The 26,953-nt window shown below is 35.6% G+C and overlaps 2 protein-coding genes across 4 annotated transcripts; both read left to right on the top strand.

Annotated features, from left to right (window-relative positions):
• Positions 1–557: 557 nt before the first annotated feature.
• LOC140774846 (protein OPI10 homolog) lies at positions 558–7,643 on the top strand. Of its 2 annotated transcripts, XR_012106655.1 has the most exons (3): positions 559–1,317; positions 2,683–2,811; positions 2,956–3,341. XR_012106655.1 is itself a non-coding variant. In XM_073117992.1 (2 exons), exon 1 carries the CDS (start codon positions 709–711, stop codon positions 1,288–1,290), a length of 582 nt encoding a protein of 193 aa, XP_072974093.1. In that variant the 5' UTR covers positions 558–708; the 3' UTR covers positions 1,291–1,317; positions 7,505–7,643. The 2 variants fall into 2 exon arrangements, 1 of the variants encoding a protein (XP_072974093.1); XM_073117992.1 differs by lacking the exons at positions 2,683–2,811; positions 2,956–3,341 and adding an exon at positions 7,505–7,643 and having other exon boundaries at positions 558–1,317.
• LOC140774845 (uncharacterized) lies at positions 4,669–26,434 on the top strand. 2 transcript variants are annotated; one of them, XM_073117990.1, is made up of 16 exons: positions 4,673–4,991; positions 5,076–5,159; positions 7,505–7,645; positions 7,731–7,801; positions 9,293–9,386; positions 12,337–12,414; positions 14,235–14,301; positions 15,850–15,935; positions 16,112–16,162; positions 20,173–20,220; positions 21,103–21,220; positions 23,517–23,697; positions 25,326–25,463; positions 25,562–25,674; positions 25,767–25,835; positions 25,939–26,434. In XM_073117990.1, exons 1-16 carry the CDS (start codon positions 4,791–4,793, stop codon positions 26,049–26,051), a joined length of 1,653 nt encoding a protein of 550 aa, XP_072974091.1. In that variant the 5' UTR covers positions 4,673–4,790; the 3' UTR covers positions 26,052–26,434. The 2 variants fall into 2 exon arrangements, with proteins under 2 accessions (XP_072974092.1, XP_072974091.1); XM_073117991.1 differs by lacking the exons at positions 25,767–25,835; positions 25,939–26,434 and having other exon boundaries at positions 4,669–4,991; positions 25,545–25,674.
• Positions 26,435–26,953: the final 519 nt, after the last annotated feature.

The raw sequence follows: 26,953 nt of genomic DNA, 5'->3' as shown, positions 1-26,953 counted from the left end.
GTTTTTTTTTCATATTTAATATTCTAATACGCTCATATTTTATTATATATATTTTTTCTATCTTGGCATTCAATTAATAAATTTTGAAGAAATCAAATACAAGTCAATAGATATAAAAAATTATTCTAAGATATATAAATCTTATAAATCCCTCAAAAATTAATAAATATCAAGGAAAGTGCAACGTTGATAAAAAAAAAGATAACGACCAAAATCTCTTGTATAAGAGAAATAAAAAGTAATACACAATGATTGACACTTCTTCCACGATATTGTACTTCTCTTTTCTCTCTTATGGTAGATCTTTAATCTCTAGTAGATATTATCGATTTAATTAATTATAATATTAAAAAAGTAAAGTCTTAATTTTTTTTGATAATTTCAGTATTTTAGGTAAATGTCTAATAATTATGCGTTTTACTTAATACTACGCTAAAATTGATCCATTTTAGTATTTAAGTTTCAGAGTAATTTATTTTGATAAATAAATAAAAAAAATAAATTTATTTTGATCAACAACTCACCAAACTCTCCCCACCTTCTAGAATCCTTGAGATGCAACTAGAACCTTCTTCCTCTCTCTCTTCGCCCCCATCTCGTCTTCCTATCTCAGCACCTCTCCACTGCTCCCCATCTCCTCCATGAAACCCAAACCGCACGATTCCAGAATCCCAATCACATTAAAAGAATACTCCAAGAATTCCCACCATGTTCGGTGTAGTATTTCCGGACCGCAGCTTCCCCATGGATGCCTCAACCTTCTCCCAGATCGACCCTCTCCACTGGGTCCTCGACATCTCCACCCTCGTCGGTGACTCCTACCACGACCTCAAGGAAATCTGCGTTTTCCTCCTCTCCGCCGCCTCCCTCCCGCCGGAGAAGGCCCTCGCCGTCTATGCCCAGCCCCCTAACCGACCCTTCCTTTTCTGCGGCGCCGTCCACGCCGCCCGACCCTCCGCCGTCCTCTCCCTCCCCTGGCCCGACCCCGCCGATGACCCCCTCGCTGGGGACCTCGCCGTCTCGGCGGCTCCGGGGGCCACGACGGCCAAAATCGGGTTGTCCGTGGAGAATCTGGCGGCGCTGCCGCCGGTGGCGGACGCGGGTGCGGAGAAGAGAGCGGAGAAGCTCGCACTACGCGTCGGGGAGAATTTATTCAACTTCATGCAGTCGTTCTGCGGCGTCGACGGCAGCCGCCTCATCGTGCCGATGGATATTTTGGACCGGTGGTTCAAGAAGTTTCAGGAGAGGGCCAGTAAGGATTCTAATTATCTCAAAGGCTTCGGCTTGTGAAGAGAGGAGAGGAGCGGAGCTGGAAAGGTGCGAGCTTTCTTGATGGTTTTTACCTTCTCATAGCTTTGTACTTCTGTATGATGTGAAAAAAAAAAAAAATTTGTAGCTTTCTTCATTTTGTTTGCTTCTTTTATTTGTGAACTTAGTTGATAGAAGCCAGTATTGGAATTTTGGAGATGTCGAACAAATATGTTTCTATGTCTAAATTATTCCATTCAAGTGATCTGTAGCTCATAACTTGTTGTAAGTGAATCTGGTGAGTTCTACGATCAGTATACTATACATTTCTTTCAGAAACTCCATGTAGGCCATTCAACTATTGAGTCAGAATTAGGTGTATGGATTCAACTATCCGATATTGTATGATGGGTAGGTATGGTTGGCATCCAAGAGCTTGGACTGTTATTTGGTCGTTGAAACATCTCTCTTCGGGTCCAAGGGGAAGAATTTGATTTAAGGCTCACCTGTCCTCTTATACATTGTTCTTAGATTTGTCTATTCATTACCTTTGGTTGATAGGTGTGGGATTTCTGAGGTGGTGCAAAAATTGATCAGAACAAATTCCACATGTGAATTTGTTGTGGTCTAAGCTGTATCAGATGATGAAAATCTAGTAGTGTACAATCATTTGGCGCCTTTATTGGAAGTTTTTAGATGTACATTGAGCAGCAAGACCTAGTATAGATAATACATTGAACATTGTCCAACAATGGGTAGGATTCATAGCACCTAGTTCAGAAAGCAATACTTATACAAGGAGAATATGTTAATGGTTCACTTCATTGTGGACTGAGACTTAAGTGAGTTACTTTAGGTGCCCTACTAATCCTTCTATATTTCAACCTTCATGCTCCTCAAATGTTTTTCACCAATTAGAATTATGCTGTAATCGATTTAGGTTCCTCACTTCTGAAGAACCATGCCAGTCTGATGGAGTTATATTTTCCTTCTACTCACGTATCACACTAGAGCCAATTTTTTCTTTCTTTGAAGAGAATGCTTGGAAAACAATCACTTTTTCTTGAAATATTTCTTTATCTTATACAAGCTCATCAACTTGCTCTTTATCAAGGATGCTAATTCTTTTATGAATCTGGTACATAGGTTCTCATAGTTTTATGGACAGCTAAACCTACAGATTACTTGTATAAACATAAATCAGCATGCAAATAAATCAATTGTTTGAAGCTGTACGGATGGTGTTTAAATATGCATGCGAGTGTTCTGAATTGTATATGCAGGTCTTAAACATGATCTAACGAAAGATAAATTAGAGATAACGATCTAACGCTTGTTTAATAACCTTAATAATGATTGAATTGAGGTAATGTATGAAAAAGATCATGATTACATCCTAGGTTAATTAACCATGTATGCATGGCTACCATGTAGATCGAGGTCTTTATCTGCCATTGCCAAATTTTGAAGACTAGGAAGGAGTTGGGAAAATTTTGATTGTTAACTTGACATCCAGCTCATTAAATCGTTGCCAAATACTTGAACATGGAAAAATTGGAGGAGGTAAGCTGATTAGCTATGTTGCTGAATTATTATTATATCTGCTGAAGCAAATGAGTTTTTCCTGCATTCCAACTTGTAAGTAGATATCCTAAAAATAAGTGATATTTTATTCTAATACAACCTTTAGCTGTGCACATTTCTAAGGTTGGAAAGTCTCCACAGTATAGTCTAAGCAATTTTTTGCTGCTGAACTGATGTCAATCTCCTACAATGTGGTTCCAAGTCCTTGTTTGTGAGGAGGGATCAAGCAAAGATCCAAACTCCTAAGTTTCTGATGGCAGATGGATGGATTATATAGAGTATCGGATCTAGTTGTGAGTTGTGATCTATATATCTGTTCAGTGATATGAAAGGAGTCATGTATCTTTGTACACTGTTCGCAGGAACCTGTCAGTTGCCTGCGAAGTGTTTGTATAATTGGAGTAGAATGACTCCATCTGCCAAAATGTGTGTTGTACTAGGTTGAGGGGGTTTGTTTAATGGGCCATTGTACTATTGTTTGGTATTCTTTATTATATTTTCTGTTGTTAGAGCTGTCAAAATAATTTAACCAGCTCGATCAAGCTTAGCTTGAAAGCGAGCCCACAGGAGCTTGATCTCTAGAATAGGCTTAATCTTGAGCCGAGCTTGATTATGAGCTTAGCTCGAACAAGGTCACCTCGATATTAATCAAAATAGTAATTATATATATATATATATATATGAGTGATATGAATTGTTAGATTGAATTTCGAAAGGCTTAGAAACTTAGAATACGAAGTCCCAAACCAGCCTTGAGTTCTCCATCTCTAGTTCCAGACCACTTTGGCTCTTTTCTCCAATCCCTCACTTTCTCTGCATAAATTTACTCGCTTCTTGATAAATCTGATCAATAAATATATAAGCATGGTATGATTCACTTTGAAGTTCTGGTAGATACAAAAATATTGCCTTATCATATCTCGAGAATCTTGAGTTATTGGTGTAAGCTTGGAATATCTCAAGTCCTACAATAGGTTTTTGATCAATTCGATTTGTCTATGGTGTTAATTTCTTCTTGTCTTCATTAAGGTTTGGTTGTGATCCATGTCTTATAGGGCTTCTTTTGATGGAATTTTAGTGAACTAACTAGTGTTAGATAATCAAAAGTGGTTGTCATATTTATATAATTATAGTCAAAATTAGGCCTTATTTAATGTTTGATTCAAGTCTAAATTAAATTTAATTCAATTCAAGTTTGATAATAAATGTTCGAAAGTAGGTTTGAAGCTCTTCTAGGATTTTGAGCTCAAATTTAGTTCAAATTAAACTAAATTCCATTTAAATTTAATCCAACATCTAACCAGATCGTTACCAGTCTAGTGGTCACCATCTCAGGACCAAATACATTCTCCCTTTCCGTGATTCTCATGCCATTGCATAATATTCTTTAGTGAAAAATAAAAAAAAAAATCCAGAAAAATGCAAGAAATAGATAGGAAGAACCATTTACCGAATTCTAAAAATTGGATCATATTTTGACTTGACTGCTAAATAGTTCGGTAGTTAAAAAAATATATATACATATGTTAGGCTAAAGAATAGTTCGTAAGTTAAATTCCTTTTAGGGAGATCGATTTAATTGTCTAATCTATATACAGAGACATTGCTCTCTTTGTTTAGCAGAATAATTAACTTATAAATTTATAATTTGGTAAAAAAAAATCTTGAGACTTAATTTGATTTTTAAAACAAGGTAAGAGAAAAGAAAACAAAGTTTGGACTTTGGATAAATAAAATAAAATAAAATTAAACGGGAAGATGAAATTTTTGTTTTGGAGCGAAAAGGGAAAGGGAAAGAAAAAGAATAGTCTTCCTTTCACTAATTCTCTCTCCACCAAAACGGAAGCTTTTCCTCTCTCCTTTTCTTTCTATCCCAAACGTGGAGCGTTTACAGTCTGACAGTCTCCTCTCTCTTCTCGATTCTGCTGCCCTCCAAAACCATACCCTAGGAACCCGCCATGGGGGCCCTCCCTCGTCTCTTCAAGCTCCCCAGCAAGGGGAAGGGCCCCCACCGCCTCGTCGCCGGAATCGCCGTCGCAGGCGTGGCTGTGGCCGCCGGCGCTGAGGTCATCGCCGCCGACTCCTCGCTCTCTTCCTCCGGTGGGAAGATTGCCTCGGCCTTCGACGGCGTCGCCCGATCCTCTCGGGCGATCTACACCGTTCGTTCTCTTCTTCTGCTTCGCCCATTTCTCCATTGTTTCCTTTGAAGAACTTTGTAAACTCTCGTCTTTTCTTCTCTTTAGATCGGTTTTATCGTGGTTGATTACAAATACTCTTTGCGTAACTTGCCTCCCAGTTCTAGCGAGTACCGGAGTAAGCTGTCGGAGGTAACTCAATTTTACTCAAAAGTTTCTGTCTTTGATCTATCTTTTTCCGTAGGGATAGAAGTGTGCGAATATAATTTGTATAGAACTTGAAACCAGTTTCCTGTTCTCGTGGAAGTTGCCAAATCAAATACTACAGAGATAAGGACATCCTTTTACAGCAAATTCCGGTCACCTTAAGCGAAATGATAATTATACCTTGCTATATCCATTCATTCTCCTCCATTTCAGTAACTCTGTGCTTAGTAATTTTTATGCTCTATAAATATTACTACTCCTTTTTGAAACCCTGACAGTTTGTATCTGACGATCATAAATACTGGTGGTTTAGTTTAGTGTTTAGTGGGTAAGTATATGTAAGATTTAAAGCCTCATGAGAAGCCACTTTACGGTGTATGAGAAGATATTTTTTAGGTGCGGCACTCATTGATGGTCAGCTTAAGCATTAGAGCCAATTGGTTAGTTAACATGGTATGGGAGGTAGATTTTTCATAAGATTTCAAGTTAGAACCTTACTTACTCATTGTGATTCTATTTCCACTATCTGTTATAGTGCAATGTGGAGGTCACATGTGGAAGTCTTTTTTAAGACATGATGTACATTGTAGGTTTGCTACCTAATAGCTTAGTTTTTTTAGCTCAATTGGTTATGTAACAAGATTAACAATGTAGACAACAATTTTGAGGAGGTTTTCATTTGGTGATCATAGTCTATGCCCTTCTTGATCTAGAAAATGTTTGTATTAAATGTTGTTGGCACTATTTAATCAGTCAAATACTGCAGGGGCCACCTATTTACTTGGGACACTTGTATTTGATCTCTTACATGTACATACACATAGGAATAACCGAAGTTATCATGTCATTTGTTCAGTTAGTCAGTTGTACTTATCTTTGCATTCTGAAATACCATAATTGATGCGAATTAGATCAGGTCAGATCATATCATGAAGACATTAGGCTCGTTGGATCGAGTTTATTTATATTTTAATTAATTCATGTTTATTTTTTATATAAGTTTTTAAAACAAGTCTAGTTAAGTCACTAACCCTTGAAAACAAGTCTAATTAAGTCATACAAGTTTTTAAGGCAAGTCCAATTAAGTCATACGAGTCTTTAGAATAAGTACAATTAAGTCGTGTGAGCCTTTAAGGTAAGTTTAATAAATTGTGCAAATTTTTAGGGCTATCCTAGTAGAACTTATTGTACTTGACCTCTATATATAAGAGAGGTCAGTCTCCATTGTTTAATCATCCAACATCCATTGAAGAATTAAGAATTATGTTTTAACTTTAGTTCATTTTAGGAGTAAAAGTAAGAGTAGCATAGGAGTAGTCATAAGAGTAAACTAAGAGTAGAAGTAAATTAATCTTTCATTATCATCTCCATTATTGGCCATCTTCTCTCCTAACCTTAGCCACCATTTTCCTCCATGAGCCATCCACTCATACGGCCAACTTCCACCATCCCTTAACATTTGCCACCCTTCGACGACTGTCTTAACATTGGATATTTATAATTATGTCAAGTTTTGATTTTGCTTCACCGTTTCATTTTTTTCTTTTCACCCCAAATTAGGAATCACGTGAAACCAAAGCCAAAGAATCCTAACTCTTGAGGCTACTAGTCATAAAAATATCACAAATTTTCCTACTAAAAGATCGGTCTAGATCTAGTTCGTAACAACAACATGACATGATAAATCGGTCTAGATCTAGTTCGTAACAACAACATGACATGATAATTGCTGGTTGCCACTACATATGTTTGTTAATATGAAATTTGTTCAAAGCTTAAGCACTCTCAGTAAGAAAAGAAAGGGGAATTAACTTTGATGACAAGGTACTCATGGAAAGCTCTTTTGGCCTTTTCCCTGATTTTAACAGAGTTCTATGTTTGTTAGTAAGAGGTTGATTAGTAATCAAAATAATATGTAGTCGAAAACATGAATTAAGAAAGAGGCTATCTAGTACTTCAGTAAGCAACCAAAAATGGTATCATGGCTAGTGCTGTCAGCGGATTGTTTTGCCAACATAATTTTATATACAATTTTGAATGAAACATGTATTACTCAACCACTCTTAGTTCATTCTTTGACAACTTATTGTCTGTTCACGCTTCCTGTACCATGGAATTATTTTGTCAAACTGGGAAATCTTGCTTTGTCATGAGATGACACATTGAACATGACATATAATTTGTATTTTCGTTGTACTTGTATATGCGTATGCTGTTAGAACTCCTGATTTCCAATACCAGTTGTGTAGCTAGAGGTTGGTAAAAGATTATAGACAAGGAGAATGATGATATGATGATCAATATTGATATTTTAGTTCTTTGAGGTATAGGTTCATTCACGCTCGGCCAAGAAGTTACTTAAATTATGTGAAACAAATAGAGGGTTTTATGTGAAAGCTGGTCAGTTTGTTTCATTGCTGAGACAAGTTCCAAAAGAATACTCTTCAACCCTTTCATCTCTGCAAGACCAGGTTTGTGAATTACTTGCTATGTGCTTGCTAGTATTTTCATATGAGAGACTACTTCATGATTCTATTTATTCTTATTCATCATCAGGCGATTCCATACCACTTCAATGATATAAAAGGAGTAATAGAACAAAATTTGCAGAAGGATTTGTCAGATTTGTAAGCACTTAATTCTTACTCACATTTACTCTGACATTGATTCTCAATAGGCTCAAATTTGTATCATTTACTCCAAATACACTATTATTTGTATTTTCTTGCACCAAAGTTAACATGCTTATACTTAGAGCTAGAATGATTGAATCAAGAATTGCCGTGCTAGTGGCAATTCTTGATTCAATCACTGGCACATTGGCACAACCTTTTGTGTATCCTACAGTTGATAGTTATGCCATAGTACTAAGCATAAATTAACTTTTAATGGCTAATTAAAGCTCTTTTTGACCTAGATATTTGTGTAATATATCTAATTATGTGTATAAGTTGAGATTCATCGTTGAAGTAGTCTTGAAGCTAAACTTGCATAACTAAAATTAGAGGACAAATTTATGGTAATTTGAAGTAAATTGATACTTAAGAAGTGGATCTACTTGGATCATATACCGTTTAGAGTCCAATTATCTCCAATTTCTTTTTTCAAGTTTGTGTTTAGCTTGGTACAGAAAAGTTGAAAAAAAGCCTAATTTAGTATATATGACTTCAACTGATAAATTTGCAATTTTGGTTGAGATAACCATATGGAGTATAACTATTTGGATTCTGAACTGTTCAGACTCCAATCTGGTGAATTTTGATTTCTCAATTCTTTTGCACTTCCTAATTTGGGAGAATTTTTTTTGGGGAGAACCAAGTTTTTGTATTTGTTGGTGAAATTCCAACCAGTAAGCACAATTGGGTCCATGAGCATCAGCATGTAGGTTCTAGATCCAAGTGGTGGGGCTGGCAGTGGGCTAAGGTTGAGCTAAAGACCAGTTGAAAAAGGCAGTTGGATTCACTCTTTCTGTGTGCCGAGAAAAAGCTCAACTTGTTTCCAAAAGAAATTTGGTATAATTTTTTTTTTCTGCCAAAAAGATTCAAACTCACGACCTCTGTGAGATAAAACAAAACTCTACACCAACTGGTCGTAAAGAGAAAAAAGAAAAAAGATAAAAGTATTAATGGGGAATATACTATTACAGAAAAGCACAATATAAACACCAATGACATCTAGAAAATGAATGTTTTTTCTATGGCAAGATTCATATAGGACTTTAGAAATTAGAATTAAAATTCTTCATCGATGTTTGTAGAAAAAGTCAAAAGACGTCAATTATTGAAAAATGTTTCATGTCCTACAGACTTGTAGGCTGCCTTGATGAAAAAGCGGCATTAGGCATCTTGGCAGCTACTTTGGTAGCAATAGCTTTAAATGGGTTCTTGAAATAACTTTATGAGGGTTCTTGAAAGCATCATGCAGTTACATGGTGGAGCTGTGTCACACTCATAGGTGTGGTCAAGTAGGTGCTGTATGTGTCTGCCTTTTATAATCTGGACTTTGTTATTTGTAGATGTTGTCACAGTAGAAGAAGAAGAAAAAAATGCTGCCCCTTCTTGTTGATCTCAGAAAAATTACAATTGAGAAATACTTTAGCTTTTATTTGCTGTTGTCAGATTCCTGGAATTTGATGAACAACCGATTGCTGCTGCATCAATTGCCCAGGTACATCGAGGACTGCTGAAGGATAAACAAGAAGTAGCTATCAAGGTGGGGATTATTGATCAACATGGTAGATTGTTTACTTAGACTTTTCATAATTTTATGTTCGCAGCCTATAAGTGAGTGTTTTACAATATTGCAAGGGCCTCTACTTTGCAAATGTGAAGTACGTTATATTTCTCACATCTTGCATATTCCTAGGACTTATGGGTGAATTTCTTTAGCCTTCTTAAAAGAAGACATGATTAATTGAGAACTATCATTCTTCACTATTATTGGAATGCTGAGATGCCCATTGAAATGAATTAACAGAAAAATGTGTAGATTTGCTTGGACCCTTTTATCTCTTAAATAACCTTAGTTGTTTAACATATAATTATAACCCTATAAAAGAACTGTTACATTGTATTTGTGTATCTATGTATTGGTGTCAATGTATCTATATAACTATGTGTCTACATAATTACTGCATAAAATCTGGAATTTTTTATTTGACTCTCAAATAGATAAATACTTGGAAATTGACATGTCCTTATTATTTGATGGCACTGATTATATGGTTAGACATATTTTTTGTCATCACTTCTTGAGGATTACATACAAAGGTTATGGAGGGTTATATCTCAAAAATCTTAAATTTCTTATCCATCTTGAGCAAAGGTTGCTGATGAGGTTGTCATTGCTTCTTAGTACCAAGATTGAGCTTAATGTATTTGGATTTCACCTTCCCCTATTGTCTATCTTTAAGGAAAAGTTTCTCTTACAAGAAGTGGATATGATCTTCAAATCAAAAGAAGAAAATGGAAAATATTCATTATATATGGGAAAAAGAAAATAATGCATTTTTAATGTATGTGATAATTACCTAATAAGACTCTTTGTAGGATTCTTGTTGGTCATTTATAGTATTTCTACTTTCTTACACTTCAGCAGATTGTATTTTGAATGGAAGAGAGAAATTGTAGGCCTTTATTAAATTCATGCATATTTGGGCTCCATTATTAAATTATATCTAATCAAATTTTGTATAGAACTTGTTTTGAAACTCCTATAAATTGTTCTTGAATTGCAAAACACGGTTGGCACAAGAGTAGTTGGGAGTTAACCTAGTTTACCAACTAGTTGAAATGAGTTGTGAACTGCAACAACCCAACTACTTGGTCTCGGCTATATGGATCCTTTTCATTTTGTTCAACTCTATTTAAAGCAAGGTTTCAAAACTTGGTATTAGAATTGGGATCGGCCATTCGGAAAAATGATACACATCGGTCGTATCGGCTGTATTGGTTGTATCAACCGCCCCATATCAGATTGGACTATTATTTTAATCATAGAAATTCTAAATATTATTTAAAAATACGAAGAAATATCTAAAAATTTAGAAAATGATAAGAAAATAATAATTATTTACATATGAAGTCTAAAAACTAAAAATTATATTAACTTATTCAAAATTTTGATGAATATCTAGTTGACTCTCTCTTTCCCTTTCTCTTTCTTTTCTTTCCTTTCAGCTATTATTGCTAAGGCAAAATTTTTTTTCTTCTAATTTTCTTTCCTTTCTTTTCTCTACCTTCTCCCTCTCTTATTGCCACAAGACAATTTTTTTTATTTCTTCTCTCTCCCTCCTCTTTCTCTCTCAAACTCTCTTTCTCCCTCTCTCTTACTATCGTAAGGTAATTTTTTTCTCTGATTTTTTTTCATTTCCTTTCTCCCTTCTCTTTCTCTTTCAATCTCTTCCTCCCCCCCTCTCTCTCTCTCTCCCTTTCAATCTCTTCCTCTCTCTCTGTTACTCCCGCAGTCTCTTCCTTTCTCTCTATCTCACTCTCTATTACCGCAGCAGATTTTTTACTGTAGTAATAGAAATTGAAGGAGAGAGACAGACAGACAGATAAAGAAATTGGAGAAAAGAAAGAGAGGAAGAAGAAGAGAGAGGGGATGCTAGAGGGAGAGAGTAGAGAGAAATGAGAGATGGGGCACCGGTGAGAGAAGAAATGAAAAAAAATTAGAGAGAAGAGAGAGGGAGAGCCCGTATTGGGCGGAATTGGCCGATATGGTTGATCTGGTCGATACAACTAGACTGGTTTCGACCATGGATTGCTGATCCTGATCCGTTTTAGCTAATTTCACTCGGGATCGGTCGAAACTTGGAACCATGATTTAAAGTAAGATTCTCAATTAAATTTAATATAAGATCCTCCATGCTGTCTATGTGCTTACTATAATATCTTTTGATAGCTAGTCCAAATCCCAAATAAAGGCAGATTATGTTGGGTAGCTTGATATTCAGTGTAAAATTTTTCTCAAGATAAACTATGAAATATAGATTCATATTGCTCAAGAAGCTTTTAGTTATTAATCCACTGTGTTTCTCATTGCTGTAAAGAATGGGTGGAATTCCTTTCCTTGTTTGCTTACATTGTAGGAAAGTTTCACTGTGAAACGCTTAAGGAACAAAACTGGAGACAACATATTACAAGTTGACAATCACTTTACTCCACCCATTTTTAATACTTGACTGCCTGAAAGTCAAATGTGAGGTATATACATATATACCTATGTGCTGCTCAGTGAGGATTAAGATCCTCAGGGGATGAGGGAGTACCAAACGGCCTGGTTTGTGCCTTTGACACTAAAAAGCAGGAGGGAAGATAGAAAGATAAGTGGGGGCAGAGGGAGGAAGAGGATCTGCTACCCCACAACCCTAGGAGAGTTTGTACTGGATGGCTTGGTGGTCCCTGCAGTGATTGCAGAAGCATGACAAATATGAAATAGTGGAAAGTCTAAGAAAAGTGGTCTAGATCCTCATTAAGTTCTTTTGTTTAATAGAAAGATCTTATTTTTGTTGTGTTTTTGTGTCTAACTTAAGTTTCATGAACTTGGTCTACTATCTATTGTAAAGATGTGTTGTAAAAGATCATTTTGAATGCCCTTTGTAGAAAATAAATTTGCTATCATTAGTGATATTTCTGATATTGGGAAAATTCATGGACTCTAGGTACAGTATCCTGGGCTAGAGCAGCGGATGAAGATGGATATGATGACTATGGCCATCCTATCAAAATCAGTTTCTTGGGTATGAGAAGTATTGGTTTTATGAATATATATATGCAAATGTTAATTATAAGTTATAACCATTTGAATATCCCTTGAATCTATCTTAGCTTGTCTTGGTTACAGATTTCCAATTGTCTTCTACTCTTCTATTGCCCCTCTGGAGGTTTCTTTAGATGTGAATTATTAGGTGCTGCTAAAGGCTAATAATAGCAAGACCTAAACAGAATGATGTAGCTAAAGGAAATATCAGACTGTACTTAAGGCTGTCGATGTATACCAGATTTGGATAAATTATCACACTGGAAAGTAGAATGGGAGTAGAAGCAAGCTGTAAGATATTACTTGGATGGTCCTGCAATTGTTAATTATAAGATTATCACATGGCTTACAATTGCAGTCAAATCACAATCAAACCATTGAGGATGGTACTTTATGGAATTCACCAATTCGGTTAATATAATTATAAATTCATTAATTTGGCATCATTCACTTTCAATGAATGAGACATAAGGAGGCTGATTTAACCAGAAACATCAAACCATATGATTTCTTTTTATTTTTCTTTCTGCAGATAACAGCAAATGTAGGTGGAAGAAAAAAAATATAAAAAAAAAGAAAGAAAGAAAAATTATTTGGGTTGATCCAACACCAACTGTATTGTAATCTTGGTTAGATATTTGACTCAAATTTTACTCAGAGAATGTTGCCCTTGTTTCAGTTTCATTACCAAATAATTCCATGCATATATATATATATATATATATATATATTCTCTTTCTTTTAATTGCTACCTTATTTTCTTGCTATCTTCCTTCGGTTAATCCTTTCTTACTTCTCTTCAAAACTGAAAGATTAGTTTGTGTTCATATTTAAGTGTGTTTCCTTAGCTATTCTGAGGCAAAACCATTGTCTAAAGTATCATCCAAAACTGATATAGTTTACTTTTCAGTACCATCTGATCCAAAACTAGCCTCAAAACCAGCATCTGGCCAAAATATCTTTAATAACAAAATTTCAAGTGTTTTTCAGATTCTGCTAGATTTGACTTGTATCTGATCCAGTATCAGCCCCATTCCTTACATGCTGTTAGATATAATGCCTTAAAATAAGATAAAGAAATGTAGCTACACAGATTCCCTTATTCCAGGTAGGATTTGACATGAATTTGATCTGTTCACTTTGCATGGACTATGGCCAACAGTATCTTGATTAGTTTCATAATGTTATATGGGTCTCTCAAATTTGTTCCTATTGCTTTTATGTCTTTTATGTTTTCTTATTTTCTGGTATTGTTTTTCAATTTTTGAACTTCATTTTTAAAAGAAGCCCGGAGCTAACACAGTGAAAGTAGAATCAAAATGGCTGAAACTGAGCAAAATGTTTCATCTCTTAACGGAACAGAAACCAAAATTGAATATTTGAACAATGGGCAAAAGCTACGAAACGACCTCCCTAATGAAGACTGTTCAACTTTGGCACTAAGACTAGCCAACAAATTTCAGGCTATACATTTAATCTTTTTTTGCTACGTAGGAGTATGGCAAAATGAGCTTGGTCTGCATAACAGTGGCAGTTCGGGGTCATACCAGAATTTGAGTGATAAAAGATGATAATCAACTAAATTAAACTTTCTTGCAACTAATCACTAGGATTCATTTGTTATGACATCTCTGGCTGCTTATTAAAATAACAATTTTGAGAAGGTATTAATTAGGAGTACTGATGTTCTTGCCTGTTGAGCTAGTACAGATTCAATAATGCTGAGTTACATTTGCCATGTATAAATTGACCTGAAGAGGTAATTTTTATCTTTTAAGATGCATTATTTTACTTCTACAGATTTTTCCCGATTACAGGTTTGGGCGTGTGTTGTCCGAATTTGAGAGAGCCATGTCTTTAGAACTTGGTGAGTGCTAAAAGTTGCTTATTTAGGTGACACATGGTGACCAACTAAGCTGCTATGTTTAGCATGTTATCTCGTGTCATCATAGATTATTTATTTAGCTGAGTAGATCTGTATATATTTCTTTCCTTGTATACTCTTTGATTTAGCTATTTACGCCTCTACTATTCTTTATTGCTCTGACATTTGGAGTATTAAAATTATTGTTCTGTCATATAAGTGATTTATTGCTTACAAGCATATGGTAGAATATTATATTGATTAGGGCATTCAACACCTTCAGAAACTGCAAAACTTTGTTCACTGTGCAATATCTGCCTTTTCTAATTTGATTAGGGCATTCAATTTTTGCAGCCAGTCTGGATAACACCTGTAGGCCCAGTAAAATTGATAATTTCCTCGTTAATTAATTAGCCCAATATTGAAACTTACTTAATATAAGGGCAAAAGTGAACCCAACTAGCTGGTTATTGGAAATTTGATGATAATCAGCGTAAATATTCAGTGATCAATTACTGTTTCGCATATCTGAGATTTACCCAAAATTATGAAGCACAGATACATATACGTGTTACGATACGATACAATATAGATAGCTGATATGGCAAATCCTAAAAAATAAAGATCGATACGTGTAGGATATATGGCTCCTATATATATATATATATATATATATATATATATATATATATATATATATGTGGAACACATATGAACTAGTGAACTTCTGTACTTTCATATTCTTAAATAAGAAATTCTATATTATTTTTGTATGATAGTTTATATAAGGGGATCTTCAATTTTAATTTATTAAAAGAACTACCATTCGTAATAAAGAATTAGTATTACATAGTTTACTACTAACTAAGATGTAAGATAAGTAAGTAATGCAATCTATAAATCAAAAGAAATTGGCCATTGTAACATGATTTCCTAATATAGATAATAAAATAAACAAGTAAACCTAATCTTGTTACAAAAAGAAATCTTCTAGATCCAATAAGAAATGAAAGATTTTAGTCTCCTTTGATTTGACTTCCATTAGTAGAAATCTCGAAAGTATCTAAGAAGTATCTGAGAAGTATTCACAATATTAATTTCATTTTTAAAAATTCTAATACTCTAAGAAAGTATGTATTCAGAAGTATTCGATGAGTATCTCCGATATCATATCCGATAATGATACAACAAAAGTAACCATTTTTCTAGACCTAAAATGGTCCTTCAACTTTGCTTTCTTTTGGTGGGTTTGCAATTCTTGTAATTCTAGATGCATTTGGTGAAAAATTTGTCATTCAGTGTGTGCAGTCTTATCTAATCTGTGCTAGGGTTAAAGCTAGAATAAAATAGCAGATGTAAATTATTCAGATTTGTTTTTTGATGATAAAGAACATTTGCATTAGGTTATTCTTAAAATTATGTATGGCCGGTTTTCTTCCAATTATTCTGAAATAGTTTCATACATTAACTTTCAAATCCTTCAATTTTAGCTTTTATACTTTAATAGTAAATCTTTGTCTACTGGAAAATTCTGCTCTCAATATTGTACAGATTTTGTGCAAGAGGCAAAGAACTCTGAGAGGACAGCCAGAAATTTTAGAAAAAATAACATCATCAGAATTCCTCTTGTTTTTTGGGTATGAAGCTTATCTAAAACAGTTGCTTTTGTTTACAAGAAATGCCTAAACATGATTCATCGGCAAAGTGGGCTTCTAGTTTTTTATATACAGATCTTGGACACTGTCCGCATTAGCAGATATATGATGATGGTAATTCATTTGCAGATTGTGACAATCTTTAAAATTCTTTTCAGGATCTAACAACCAGCCAAGTTTTGACAATGCAATATTGTGATGGACACAAGGTGTTTGATTGAAACCTTATTTGCTTTGACTAGAATCTTTTTCTTCTTTTACCAATGAATTGCTTTTATTGTGTTATCTACAACTATTTTTTGGTTACCTTCTCGGTAAAGTCATACATTACACAGTTTATTGCTTTTGACCTTTCCTATCTTATATTTCACATGCATGAACCGGTACTCATAGAACTTTTTGTTTCTATATCACGATTATTTAGTGAGTGGAACTTCAAATAATTGAAAAAAAACTGTTGTTCCTCTGGGAAAGCCTACCTGTCTGTGAGCTTCACTTGCACTTAGTTTGACAATGTGACAGGAATGGAGGTCTAACCAATCCATTCTAGTTCACTTATTAGAGGAGACGACAACATGCTGCTAGTGGAGGAGGATGCAAACCTGTTGAAGGCTAGTGTGACATTTGAATACCCGGGACTAGCATTTGAATGCCTGTCTGGTCCATGTTTCGCCTGGTTCGTTCAAACTGAGTCCATGATTTTTTTTTCTTTTTTCTTTCTGAGTGTGGAGTTTTGTGAAGCATTCAAATGCCTAATTCTTGCAAATTGAACACCTAATGGTGAACCCGAATGGAGCGTAGGAGTACCGAATATGAGATAGTTACATTAATTAAGTTATTTTTTTGAGTTTAAGTTGGGTTAGGACTTGTTTTGGGTTGTTTTCTTTTCTTAAGTGATTAATATGATTAGGATACTATTTATAGGCCACTTTACTTGAGTTAAGTAAGCAATAAAGTATTTTCTTCTCTTTCTCTTCTCTCTCGAGTCTAGCTAGTCGGCTAGGGTTTCTTCTCTTTTTTTTCCTATTAAAACCATTATGGTATTATCAAGGTTTCTTATCTTTTTATCCATTAAAACTACTATGGTATTACTTGATAAATTTGTTGAGTCAGATCCTATCAATTAGTATCAGAGTTTTTATGGCCAGTTGACAAAAAATATTCTTCAACTCATCATAAGGTTGTGGAGGGTGTTAAAGACATGGGCGATGTCGGTGGAGGACTGTCTTGATATGTTGGAGTTAACTTTTTATCAACAAGCAAGGAAACAATTGGAGCATGGAGAAATCATACAAATAATAAATAATAACATACAGGAGATAAAGGAGCAAATGATGTGCATTGTGGAGATGATGGCTAGGTTGGAAGGGAGGTCGGTAATTTAGTGTTTGGTTCTGAACTAGGCTAAGAGTGTATTTATTATTTATGATGTGATGTGAAAAAATAAAATAATGTTAGTTTGAAGGGATATTTGATGGACAAATACTCTTTTCATGCCATGATAGTGTTTATTATTATAAAATACAAATATTATAATATTATAGCATACAAATATTATAATATACTAATATTATAATATGTATTTTGCGGGCTTAAATGCATATTTGTTGGTTTATATAGTATTTATAATAGTCATTTGTAGACTTAAATACATATTTGCTGGCTTGTATGGTGTTTAATTTGCAGGTTTAAATGTATATTTGCTGGTTTATAGTGTCTATAATAATTATTTGTGAGCTTAAGTACATATTTGCTAGCTTATATGGTGTAAAGAGAGAAGAGACTTGATTGAACATGATTTAGTATATTTTATAATATAAAATATGAATATTTTGGAAGAGAGAGGAGAAAAGAGAAAAGAGATAATAAGATTGATAAGATATAAAATTAGTAGATTTGGGGAGTGGGTACTGAACTAGATTAGATAAAAAAAGAAGATAATTTAATGTTTAGTTACTAAACCAGGTTATGGTTCATTGAACCACATCAAGAACCCCTAGGGAACTCAAAGCAAACAGGGCCTAAATGTTTGAAAAGAATGTTTTTATATTGTAGAAAATTTTCTAAATGCTTGGAAAGAATGTTTTTATATTATTCAAAATTTTCTAAATGATCTCATTTCCATAATTGTTTCTAATTTCGACTAAGTTAGTCACAATTAAATTTTGTGATTGTTGCTAATGCTCCCTAATGGGCACAGTAATAGGAACATGTATTTAACGTTTAGGGAATATAAACAATTAAATAAGATTTAAGGAATTTAAATACAAATCTAATAGACATAGGCCAAACTAATTGCGGGCGGACAGGCTAGAGCTTAAAAGACGAGCCATTATCTATGAGCCTTAATGGATGGGCTGGGTGCGACAAGCTCGGGCCATGTCGGGCTGGGACATGGCTTGACTCCAAGCAGTCCAATAGACTTTCGGGTCGAACCGGGCCGAGTCTAAAGCAGGGTTGGGAGGAGCTATGACATGATTTTATTGGGTTGGACATGAATGGGCTTTGGACTCATGGGCTTTTCAAGCATCCCTAACATCGAGAAATTGGTCTTGAGAATCTATGGATGACTAGAGTCAACAATTGGGTTGCTTCATTTGAGAACTAGGGGAGAAAATACAACCGGAAGTGAAAACTTGCAAGACTCAGACGATAGCTCATGCCATGGATTTGGCACGGATGCACGAGGATCAACTGGTGAGGGGGAGGCAGATTTAGGGCTGGTTGGGCTTTTGTCTACGGCAACTGCAAGGTTGATTGTAATGCCACTCGTGCTGAAAAGACCCTAGGGTCAACGATGATCGGAGGCTCAGCTTGTCGATGGGACACAACCTGTAATTCCACCAAGTAATGATTTTGGGCATTTGACTTATGAGCAAATGCGGGAGCAATGAGAAAAAGGCTTGTGCTTTAACTTTGATGAGGAGTTTGTTCGCAGACACCAATGTAAAGGAAAACAATTGCTCGTTCTTGTAGCTGAATCAGATTTCAATGACACCGTGGATGGGGAGACGGTCGGAGCCACCCTAAAAGACGTGGTAGAACCATCAAAGATTAGTAGATTACCTAGCATGCCTTATTCGGGTGTGTGAAGCTGTGGACTCTATGGATGTAGGGTCTTTAGTAGGAAAGTCGATGTCCGTGCTGTCCTAATTGACTGTGGAAGCACATATAACTTTGTGAGTAAGTCGATTATCCAGAAGCTTCGGTGTAAGATAGAGCCTGCTACATTGTTTTTTGTATTCATTGCTGATGAAAATAGGATGGAGTACATGGAGTTTTGTCGTAATGCAGATGTCCAATTGTAGGACTCTTACTTTTCGTCTATATGTATCACTTAGGATTATAAATTTCTAATATTGTTTTGAGGTCGTAGTGGCTACAAAATTTGGGATGGTCTTCTTTGATGATGGAAGTTTAACAATGAAGTTTGAGATGGCAGAAAAGAAATACCGATTGCAAGGAGATGGAGGGGCGGGCTTTTGATAGGAAAAGTGGACTTGATGCAGTGGATAATGAGTCATAGAATAGACATTTTTTTTTTGATAATGATGACAGAGACAACTCCAATCGAGTCACCAACAGCCGCATGGAACCTACGGGATTCGGGTTAGGCGGTTTGGTTGTTCCGGAGTGTAACCTGGAGGTGGGATGAATTAACATGGAAGGATGCTACATGGGAAGATTTTGAAGACTTAAAGCCATGGTTTCTGCATCTCAACCTTGAGGATAAGGTTCGCCTCCAAAGGGAGGGGAATGATAGGATGGTCTTAACCGCTTCGTTCACTTATTAGAGGAGATGACAACAAGCAACTAGCGTAGGAGGACGCAAATGAATAGGAGATAGACTTATATTTATATCTTATTATTATTTTTTCTAAAACTTTTATTATTTTTCTGTATCTAAAATTATTTTAAAATACAAATCGATACAGTTGATACGGTAAATACGTATTGTTTTTTCAGACGGCCAATTTTGATCCCGATTCTATTTCCGAGACTTGAAACCTTGCTCTCAAGTCTAAGTAGGGGGTTACGATTTCTTCTCTTTTTATCCATTAAACCTATTGTGTTAACTTGATAAGTCTGTCGGATCAGATCCTATGTTCCTATCACAATGGCATTGGGGTTATTGGCATTTAAATTTTATGTAATCGTGAAAGTGAAACATTGCTGACGATATATGTTCAATTTTAACAAGGTTTGCTCAACTGTGTAGGTTGATGATTTGGATTTTCTTCGGGATGCAGGTATTAGTCCTGCGAAGGTTCGTTTTTCACTCAGACAATATATGTTTCCTGTGTACTATTAAAGTTGTACTACCTCGCCATTCATATATTAGTTGTAAAGCTCCACAAATATCATGGTTCTATATGATTAGTTTTGAAGTTTCCTTTTGTTCTTTTGAACTTACAAATTTGGAACAAAAATAAAAATACAATGGCCGGCTGAACGACTTGGTTGATATTTCTGCTAAACAGACAAAATTAACTAGCTTTAAAATGTCTGTTTGAACTTTGAACTCTTTTTTTTTCTCGTTTCACCAAGATTTGGGTATCCGCATATTGTATGGTGCCAAAAATCAGCTCCTAAATTCTTCTGAGTTCTGACAAATATTTAAGTCTTTTCATGGTTGCAAATCCTTTAGTACCAGATAAACAAGATTTGGTTTTAGCCATTCAAGCCTATTTGATTTGATGGTTTGCCCTTCTCTAGCTAAATTATCTTTGACTCAGAATCTGCCTACTGATAAGGGGGTTGAGAACTTGAGATCACATTATAGTCAGTTACAAAATATTCTCATGTCTTATAGTTACTAGTTATGACCTCATATCTGTTGGTCAGCTGTGATTCTTAGGGGATAACATGATCTGGAAGTCCGTTAAGCCTGATTTACAAAAAAAATGTATGAAACGTGTGAAAATGGAAGTGATATTATTATTGTCCTATGTGTTGTAATTTCAAGTTTGTCCTCTTTTTCTTTCTTTTTCCTGTTATTAGGAATTTGCCCAAGTTAGAACTTAGAACTGACATGTTTCCTTGATAAGTCGATTTGGTCTATCTGAATTAGTTAACATCCAAGTCTTAAAGTATGAAATTAACCGATACTAACTGCATTTTATACTGTTATTTTTATGAGTGATCTCAGGTAGCTAAAGCATTAATGGAAATGTTTGCTGAAATGATATTTGTCCATGGTTTTCTGCATGGAGATCCTCACCCTGGAAACATATTGGTTTCTCCAAAAGGTCGTGGTTTCTCATTAGGTATGCCCCTTATTTGGTTATTCTTATTTTGTGATAAGGTAACAAATCTTCTACTTACTGTCACGACCCAAAATAGGAATCATGACCGGCCATGCATCTCAATATGCTTGAGATGCACGAAGCCTTATTAATACTCTCTACGTGTACGATGGCAAAATAAATAAATAAAATGAAAATGTGCTTTATTAAATTTTAAAACTAATTGCAATAAAGATAAAACAATGTTAATGTTTTTGAGTCTCTAAACTAAATAAATAAAACTTTTAATCTAAAGCATAAAATCTAAAAGAGCGGAAAAATAAATAGGTGAATCCTAAGTGGAGGTGGAGTCTGGGTATATTTCGCCCAGTCGCCCCGCTGACTATTACCTGAAATAGATAAACAAATACAAAAAATAGAACCCATGAGCCAACAACTATAGCTCAGTGAGTGGAATCCACTCGAAAACTAAATAAATTTTAAATCATATTAATGCTGAATAAATTAAACTAAGAGCAACAATATCCATAACAATATGCAATAGGCATGCTCTCTAAATAATAACAATGATAACAATAGAGAGATGTCACAACTTGTAACCTTGCACGTTTTCAACATATTAACATCTTTTTAATATTTATACTGTCGTATGTCTTAATGGGTCTAAACCCTGTGGATCCACATCAACTAGAAGTTACCTCGAGATGACGCTCGAGACTTTTCTTCATAGCTGATCTGGTTAGGGTCATCAGATGGTATCACCCTGTGATCAACACACTCTGTCTTTTCCTCTAACCGTTGAGAGAAGTTAGAGTTACCTAGGAAATTTTCTTATTCATCCTAGAACTGTTCCCTAATCCCGCCAGAGTCACCTAAGAAAGTCACCGCAGTGAAATAATTTAGGACTTTCCCCTGGACTTCCAGATAGAGTTGAGTCACCACGGAAAATCGCAAGCGATTTATACCGGGACTGTTCTCTAAGTCGTACCAATACTAGTCTCATTTTTTTTTCATAAATTTTAATATTTGCTCGAAGTATGGTGATGCACTGAGTATAATGATTAAATGCACACAGCAAATATAACAATTAAATTTTTGCATGTAAGAGTGAAATAATAATTTGCACATAGAAAATTTACATGGTCTGATAAAGGTACGAAATATAATAAAATAAATATGTGAGTGAATCCACTCACCTGAGTCTAGGCAAGACAACCGAAATCTCAAATATCTAGCTCACGTGCTAAAAAAAATGACCACCTTTAATAACAAATAACAATAACATTTTTAATTAAAACAAATATTAAAATATTTCTACAATTTAACCCAAAAATAATTAATTTGGGCTAAAATAAGCCCAAATCAGTTGGGCTGGGCTGCAGTTGGCCCGCAGCCCACCCAACTATCACCTAAATGGATTGGGCCAAGGCCCAATCCAATTAGCTAATGGAACCGGGTCGGGTTCCTTGGATTCAGATCCAACCCGACCCGAATCCAAACACTAAAAGGGAGAAGACCGGACTCGGGTTACCCGAGTCTGTCTTCTCCAAGCCGAAGAGAGAGAGAGAAAGAGAGAGGAAAAGAGAGAGAAAGGCAAAGAGAAAGAGGAAGACGTCGGCGGCCACCGCGGCGACGGTTCGCCGGCCGCACCCTCAGCTCCCTAATACCCATACGGTGCCGTTGTCCTCGCGAGGTGGAGGAGAACCCGCGAACGGCGATCGATCCCATGACCGACGGCGACCGGAGCTACGAGGGCTCCAACGGTGAACGCCCACGGCACGAGGCCAACGGCAAGATGCTTCCAGATGGAGCGGCAGTGACTTGAAGCCGCCAGTCGGCCAGATTTGCCGGTGGAGTCGAAATCCCAAATTAGGTATTTTCGATTTACCCTATTAAACTTTAATTAAAATTTATGGGTGGGAGAGGGCTTACCAACGAGTCGCGTGGTGGTCTCCGATGGCTCCGGCGGCGCTCCGGCGGGCCGATCCCACAGCGACGACTCCGACAATGAGGAAGAAGAAAGCGAAAGAGGGGAGGAAGAAGAGAGAGAGAGGGCTGAGATGGTTAAGCAGAGAGAAAGAAGAGATTAGGGTTTTAATTTATAGATTAGAAGAGGATCAAATCTAATCCGATTCGGATTATATGACATCTCCCCTTATCTGCGCCTCGTCGCGTGCCGGAGAGGGAGAGGGGAGGGGCTGCACGTGCACCCTCCTCTCTCAACCCCAATTTTTTTTTTTTTTTTATTCTGACACTTACCCTATTGAACTATTCCATTTCCTCCCAGTCAATTTATAGTGTGTTCCCACTTATACAGTTCTTTTGGATCATGGAATTTATAGAGAGTTGGATGAAAAGTTCAGATTGGACTATTGTCAGCTGTGGAAGGCACTCATTTTGTTGGATTCCCAGAAAATACTGCAACTAGGTGAACAGTTTGGTGTTGGCAAGTACTCGAAATACTTCCCTGTTATCTTCACTGGGAGAACTATAGAAAGGTAAATGAAGTTCTTTAAGTTCAATCATTACATCTGTGGCAATCATTCTCTTATTATTTACCATGGATTGCTATGACTATTGGCATGGGTTGATACATATCATGCTAGTGAACTATCGGCACCAATATGGTGAAAGTATGTCAATATTCCCTTACGGCTGTTCGTGCTGACGCATCTAAATGGGCATGTCTTACTTAACAAACCTAATTTGGATCTGTTTCATTCTTTTGATACTTCTTTGCATTGTGATGCTTGATCTATATAGGTTATGCTTCAAATTTTAGAAATCAAAGGAAAATTTAAGTTTTCCCAAAGTTATTTTCCCCAATTTAGAAGATTCGAGAAAAATTTGAAAAAAATAATGAGATTAGGATCTAGTTGTTGAATGACTTTATTTTAGTCCCTAAAACCTATTTTAAAACCTCAGAAAGGTTAAAAGATTTCCTTTTTTCGACATTGTTAAGACTATTTAGTGTTTCATCAACAATGGCTCTGTGTGACATGTGCTAACGATATATACTATGCCGAGCTAAGATAGGCACGACAATTCTTGATTATTACTATAGTTCTACGTTTGGTTCAATCATAGTATTTTGTTGGACCATTAAAATGTTTAATAATCTCTAATGCTATTTGAGATAAATTAAATTTGAAAGAAAAATAGATACCTACTATTCTATTCCGACATCTAAGTACTTCTTTCACACTCATCTCAGAAAAGTCGATATATCTTCATGTAACAAAATGTCATTGTCATATTTATGTAGCCAAAGATATTAAATTCAATTAAAACCAAAGGCTTTACGATTTGCTTCAGTCATCATTGTCCTTCATCGTCCTCTTTGAATGCCCAAAATATAATGCTGGCCTCATCTGGAGTCCCTCTCTTTTTTGCGCTAGTATTGTTCAATGGCTACATACACGGTGCTTTTTAAACTTCATTCAATCAGGTTGAGAGTATTGGCCTTCTTTAGTTCAGGCAAACTTGTTTGCTTTCAGTGCTGGTTGGACATTCTGATATTTACAAACCATGAGACCACAGAGATATGCTTGTACCTCAATAAATTAGTCATGAATGTTTGCTTAGGACCATAGAGAATAGAAACTATGTGGAATATTTCCTTTAAAATAGGGCTGTCCAAAGTTTACATTGTGAACCTAAATTAACAAATACATCACCTCATATTCATTTACTCTCATGTTTTCACCTCCATGCAACCTTGCTGGCTTGAAGTTTGGCCTTGAGATGAAACAGTGCCTGCTGGAATTTATTGAAAATATAGGCTAAAAGTCAATAGTTAGGGTTAAAACCTGCAAGATTGGAAATGGTTTTTGACCTTGGTTTCAGATCACCATTGTTTGACACCAATCTTTTCCAGCCTAAATTGTTCATTTTTTTTTTCAGTGGTCAAAAACAATATCTGACTGAAATAGGAAGTTCAAAGTTCAAACCATTCCATCTCACTTGTTGTCACAAAAGCAACCGATTGCAGAATCTGTCTGATGAGATAAATGTAATAATGTATAGAACTTAATTATGCTCTAATATTTATCAATTCCTATAAGTTTATTGTAGTTGTTCATCTTGATGAATTCATGCAAAAGTGCTGTTTTTGCATTTCCATCAGCAAATCCATCCTTGGAACACAAATGTCTGGTGAAGAGAAAAGACGATTAAAGCACGAGTTACACTCTTTAAGGATGGAAGATATATCATCATTCATGGAATCTTTACCTCCTGACTTTCTTTCTATTCTGCGAACTGAGTAAGAAAACCTTTTTATCAACCCTTTGTTTTGAAGCATGGAGATGTCTCTATTGATTTTATTTCCTTTGGTAACCTATAGATGTACTCTCATTTCAGTGGATTGTTGAGGTCCATAGTCGGCAAACTGGGGGCACCACGTCATGTACGTCTTCTTGCATATGCAAAATATGCCATATATGGTCTTGAAAAGAAGTCCGACTCAGAGTCTGGTAGTTTTTCTTTTTGGTCTTTTTCCCTGTTTTTGCAGTTCTGTAGAATTAACTCCAGATTTAGTTATTGTAAATCTTGGTCTCATTTTCAGACACAGTCAAGCATGCACTTGCAAAGGTCAGAGCAGATATGGGCTACTTTCAGTTGATGGTACTTCTTGGTGAGCTAATGCATGCCCCTTTTGTCTCTCACTGTGTACTTTTCTGCATTCAGTCAAGTAAATTTCATATAGATTAAACATTAATTTTTTATACACTTTTCAGAGTTCATGGCATTGCTTTCTCAAATAAATGATCTGCGACATATGCTTGCCAATAAGTTGAAGAGGACACTGCATGGTCTCAGCAAATTTCTGCATGTAGATTTTATTTTCTGATGGTGGTGTTAAAGAAGCAAAGTGGTTATTCAAAGGCAGAATAAGATGATGTGGCATGGAAAAATGGAGTGAAAATGCACAAATTATTGTGGACACCCTTGCCTAATCAGCTAGAGGATTAACTGTTGGTTAAAGATTCATTTAATTCTAGTTTCATTCTACATAGTATTATATGAAGGACACGATTTAGTTACTTTGTTGCATTGTTCATTTAACATTTACAACTACACATCAGAAAAAATAGACACAAGCTTTTTTTTTTGTCTTACAGATCTGCTTTTCTAAATGTTACTTTGTCATTTTGATTTGTTCAAATGTTATAGCTAAAATAAGCTTCCTGTGATGTGTATACGTATTGATTTAAATAAATTCAATTTGGATTAGCTTTTGTTGTAATCCACAATTCTGACCAAGTTTAATAGATGTGATGATTCTATCTTTTGGTAGTCACCTTTCTCCAAAATTAAGACACCCGTTCCTTAATGGCTGGGACGTGGGAGTTTCTTTCTCTTTCATGATCTTAATATATGGAGACTAATCTTTAGCCATTGTGAAAAGTTATTGATTGGTCAAATGAGATACATTTTAACATCATTTCTTATTCAAGAAAATAATAATGTTGATGGGCGCATATTATTCTTGTTTTAGGGGGGAGGGGGGAAGGGGGAAGATAGATAGCAAATGCTTGGTTGCCACTGGCTAATGGGGCCTTTGTTGTGGAATCTTTTTATAGAGCAAACAAAGATAGTCTTATCAAGGGTGACACTGAAATATTGAATAATTCTTCTACTGTTTGCAATCCACACAGAATCGTATGTCATCTATTTGCGCAAGGTTTTGTTGATTATTCTATGTGAAAGGCATAATGTCCCTTTTTCTTGGAATAGAGATATACCTTTGAG

This window comes from Typha angustifolia, chromosome 13, assembly GCF_048772165.1.
Source record: "Typha angustifolia cultivar Huaian chromosome 13, ASM4877216v1, whole genome shotgun sequence".
In the NCBI taxonomy this organism is placed as follows: Eukaryota; Viridiplantae; Streptophyta; class Magnoliopsida; order Poales; family Typhaceae; genus Typha; species Typha angustifolia.
The sequence above is the reverse complement of the archived record's forward strand: the minus strand, read 5'-3'. Positions and strand labels throughout refer to the sequence as shown.

Excerpts from the sequence above, each read along its gene's own strand:
- LOC140774846 (XM_073117992.1), top strand. The coding sequence starts at position 709 with ATGTTCGGTGTAGTATTTCCGGACCGCAGCTTCCCCATGGATGCCTCA.
- LOC140774845 (XM_073117990.1), top strand. The coding sequence starts at position 4,791 with ATGGGGGCCCTCCCTCGTCTCTTCAAGCTCCCCAGCAAGGGGAAGGGC. Across the intron at positions 4,992-5,075 it reads CCTCTCGGGCGATCTACACC|ATCGGTTTTATCGTGGTTGA; the intron begins GTTCGTTCTCTT and ends TCTTCTCTTTAG. Across the intron at positions 9,387-12,336 it reads AACAAGAAGTAGCTATCAAG|GTACAGTATCCTGGGCTAGA; the intron begins GTGGGGATTATT and ends CATGGACTCTAG.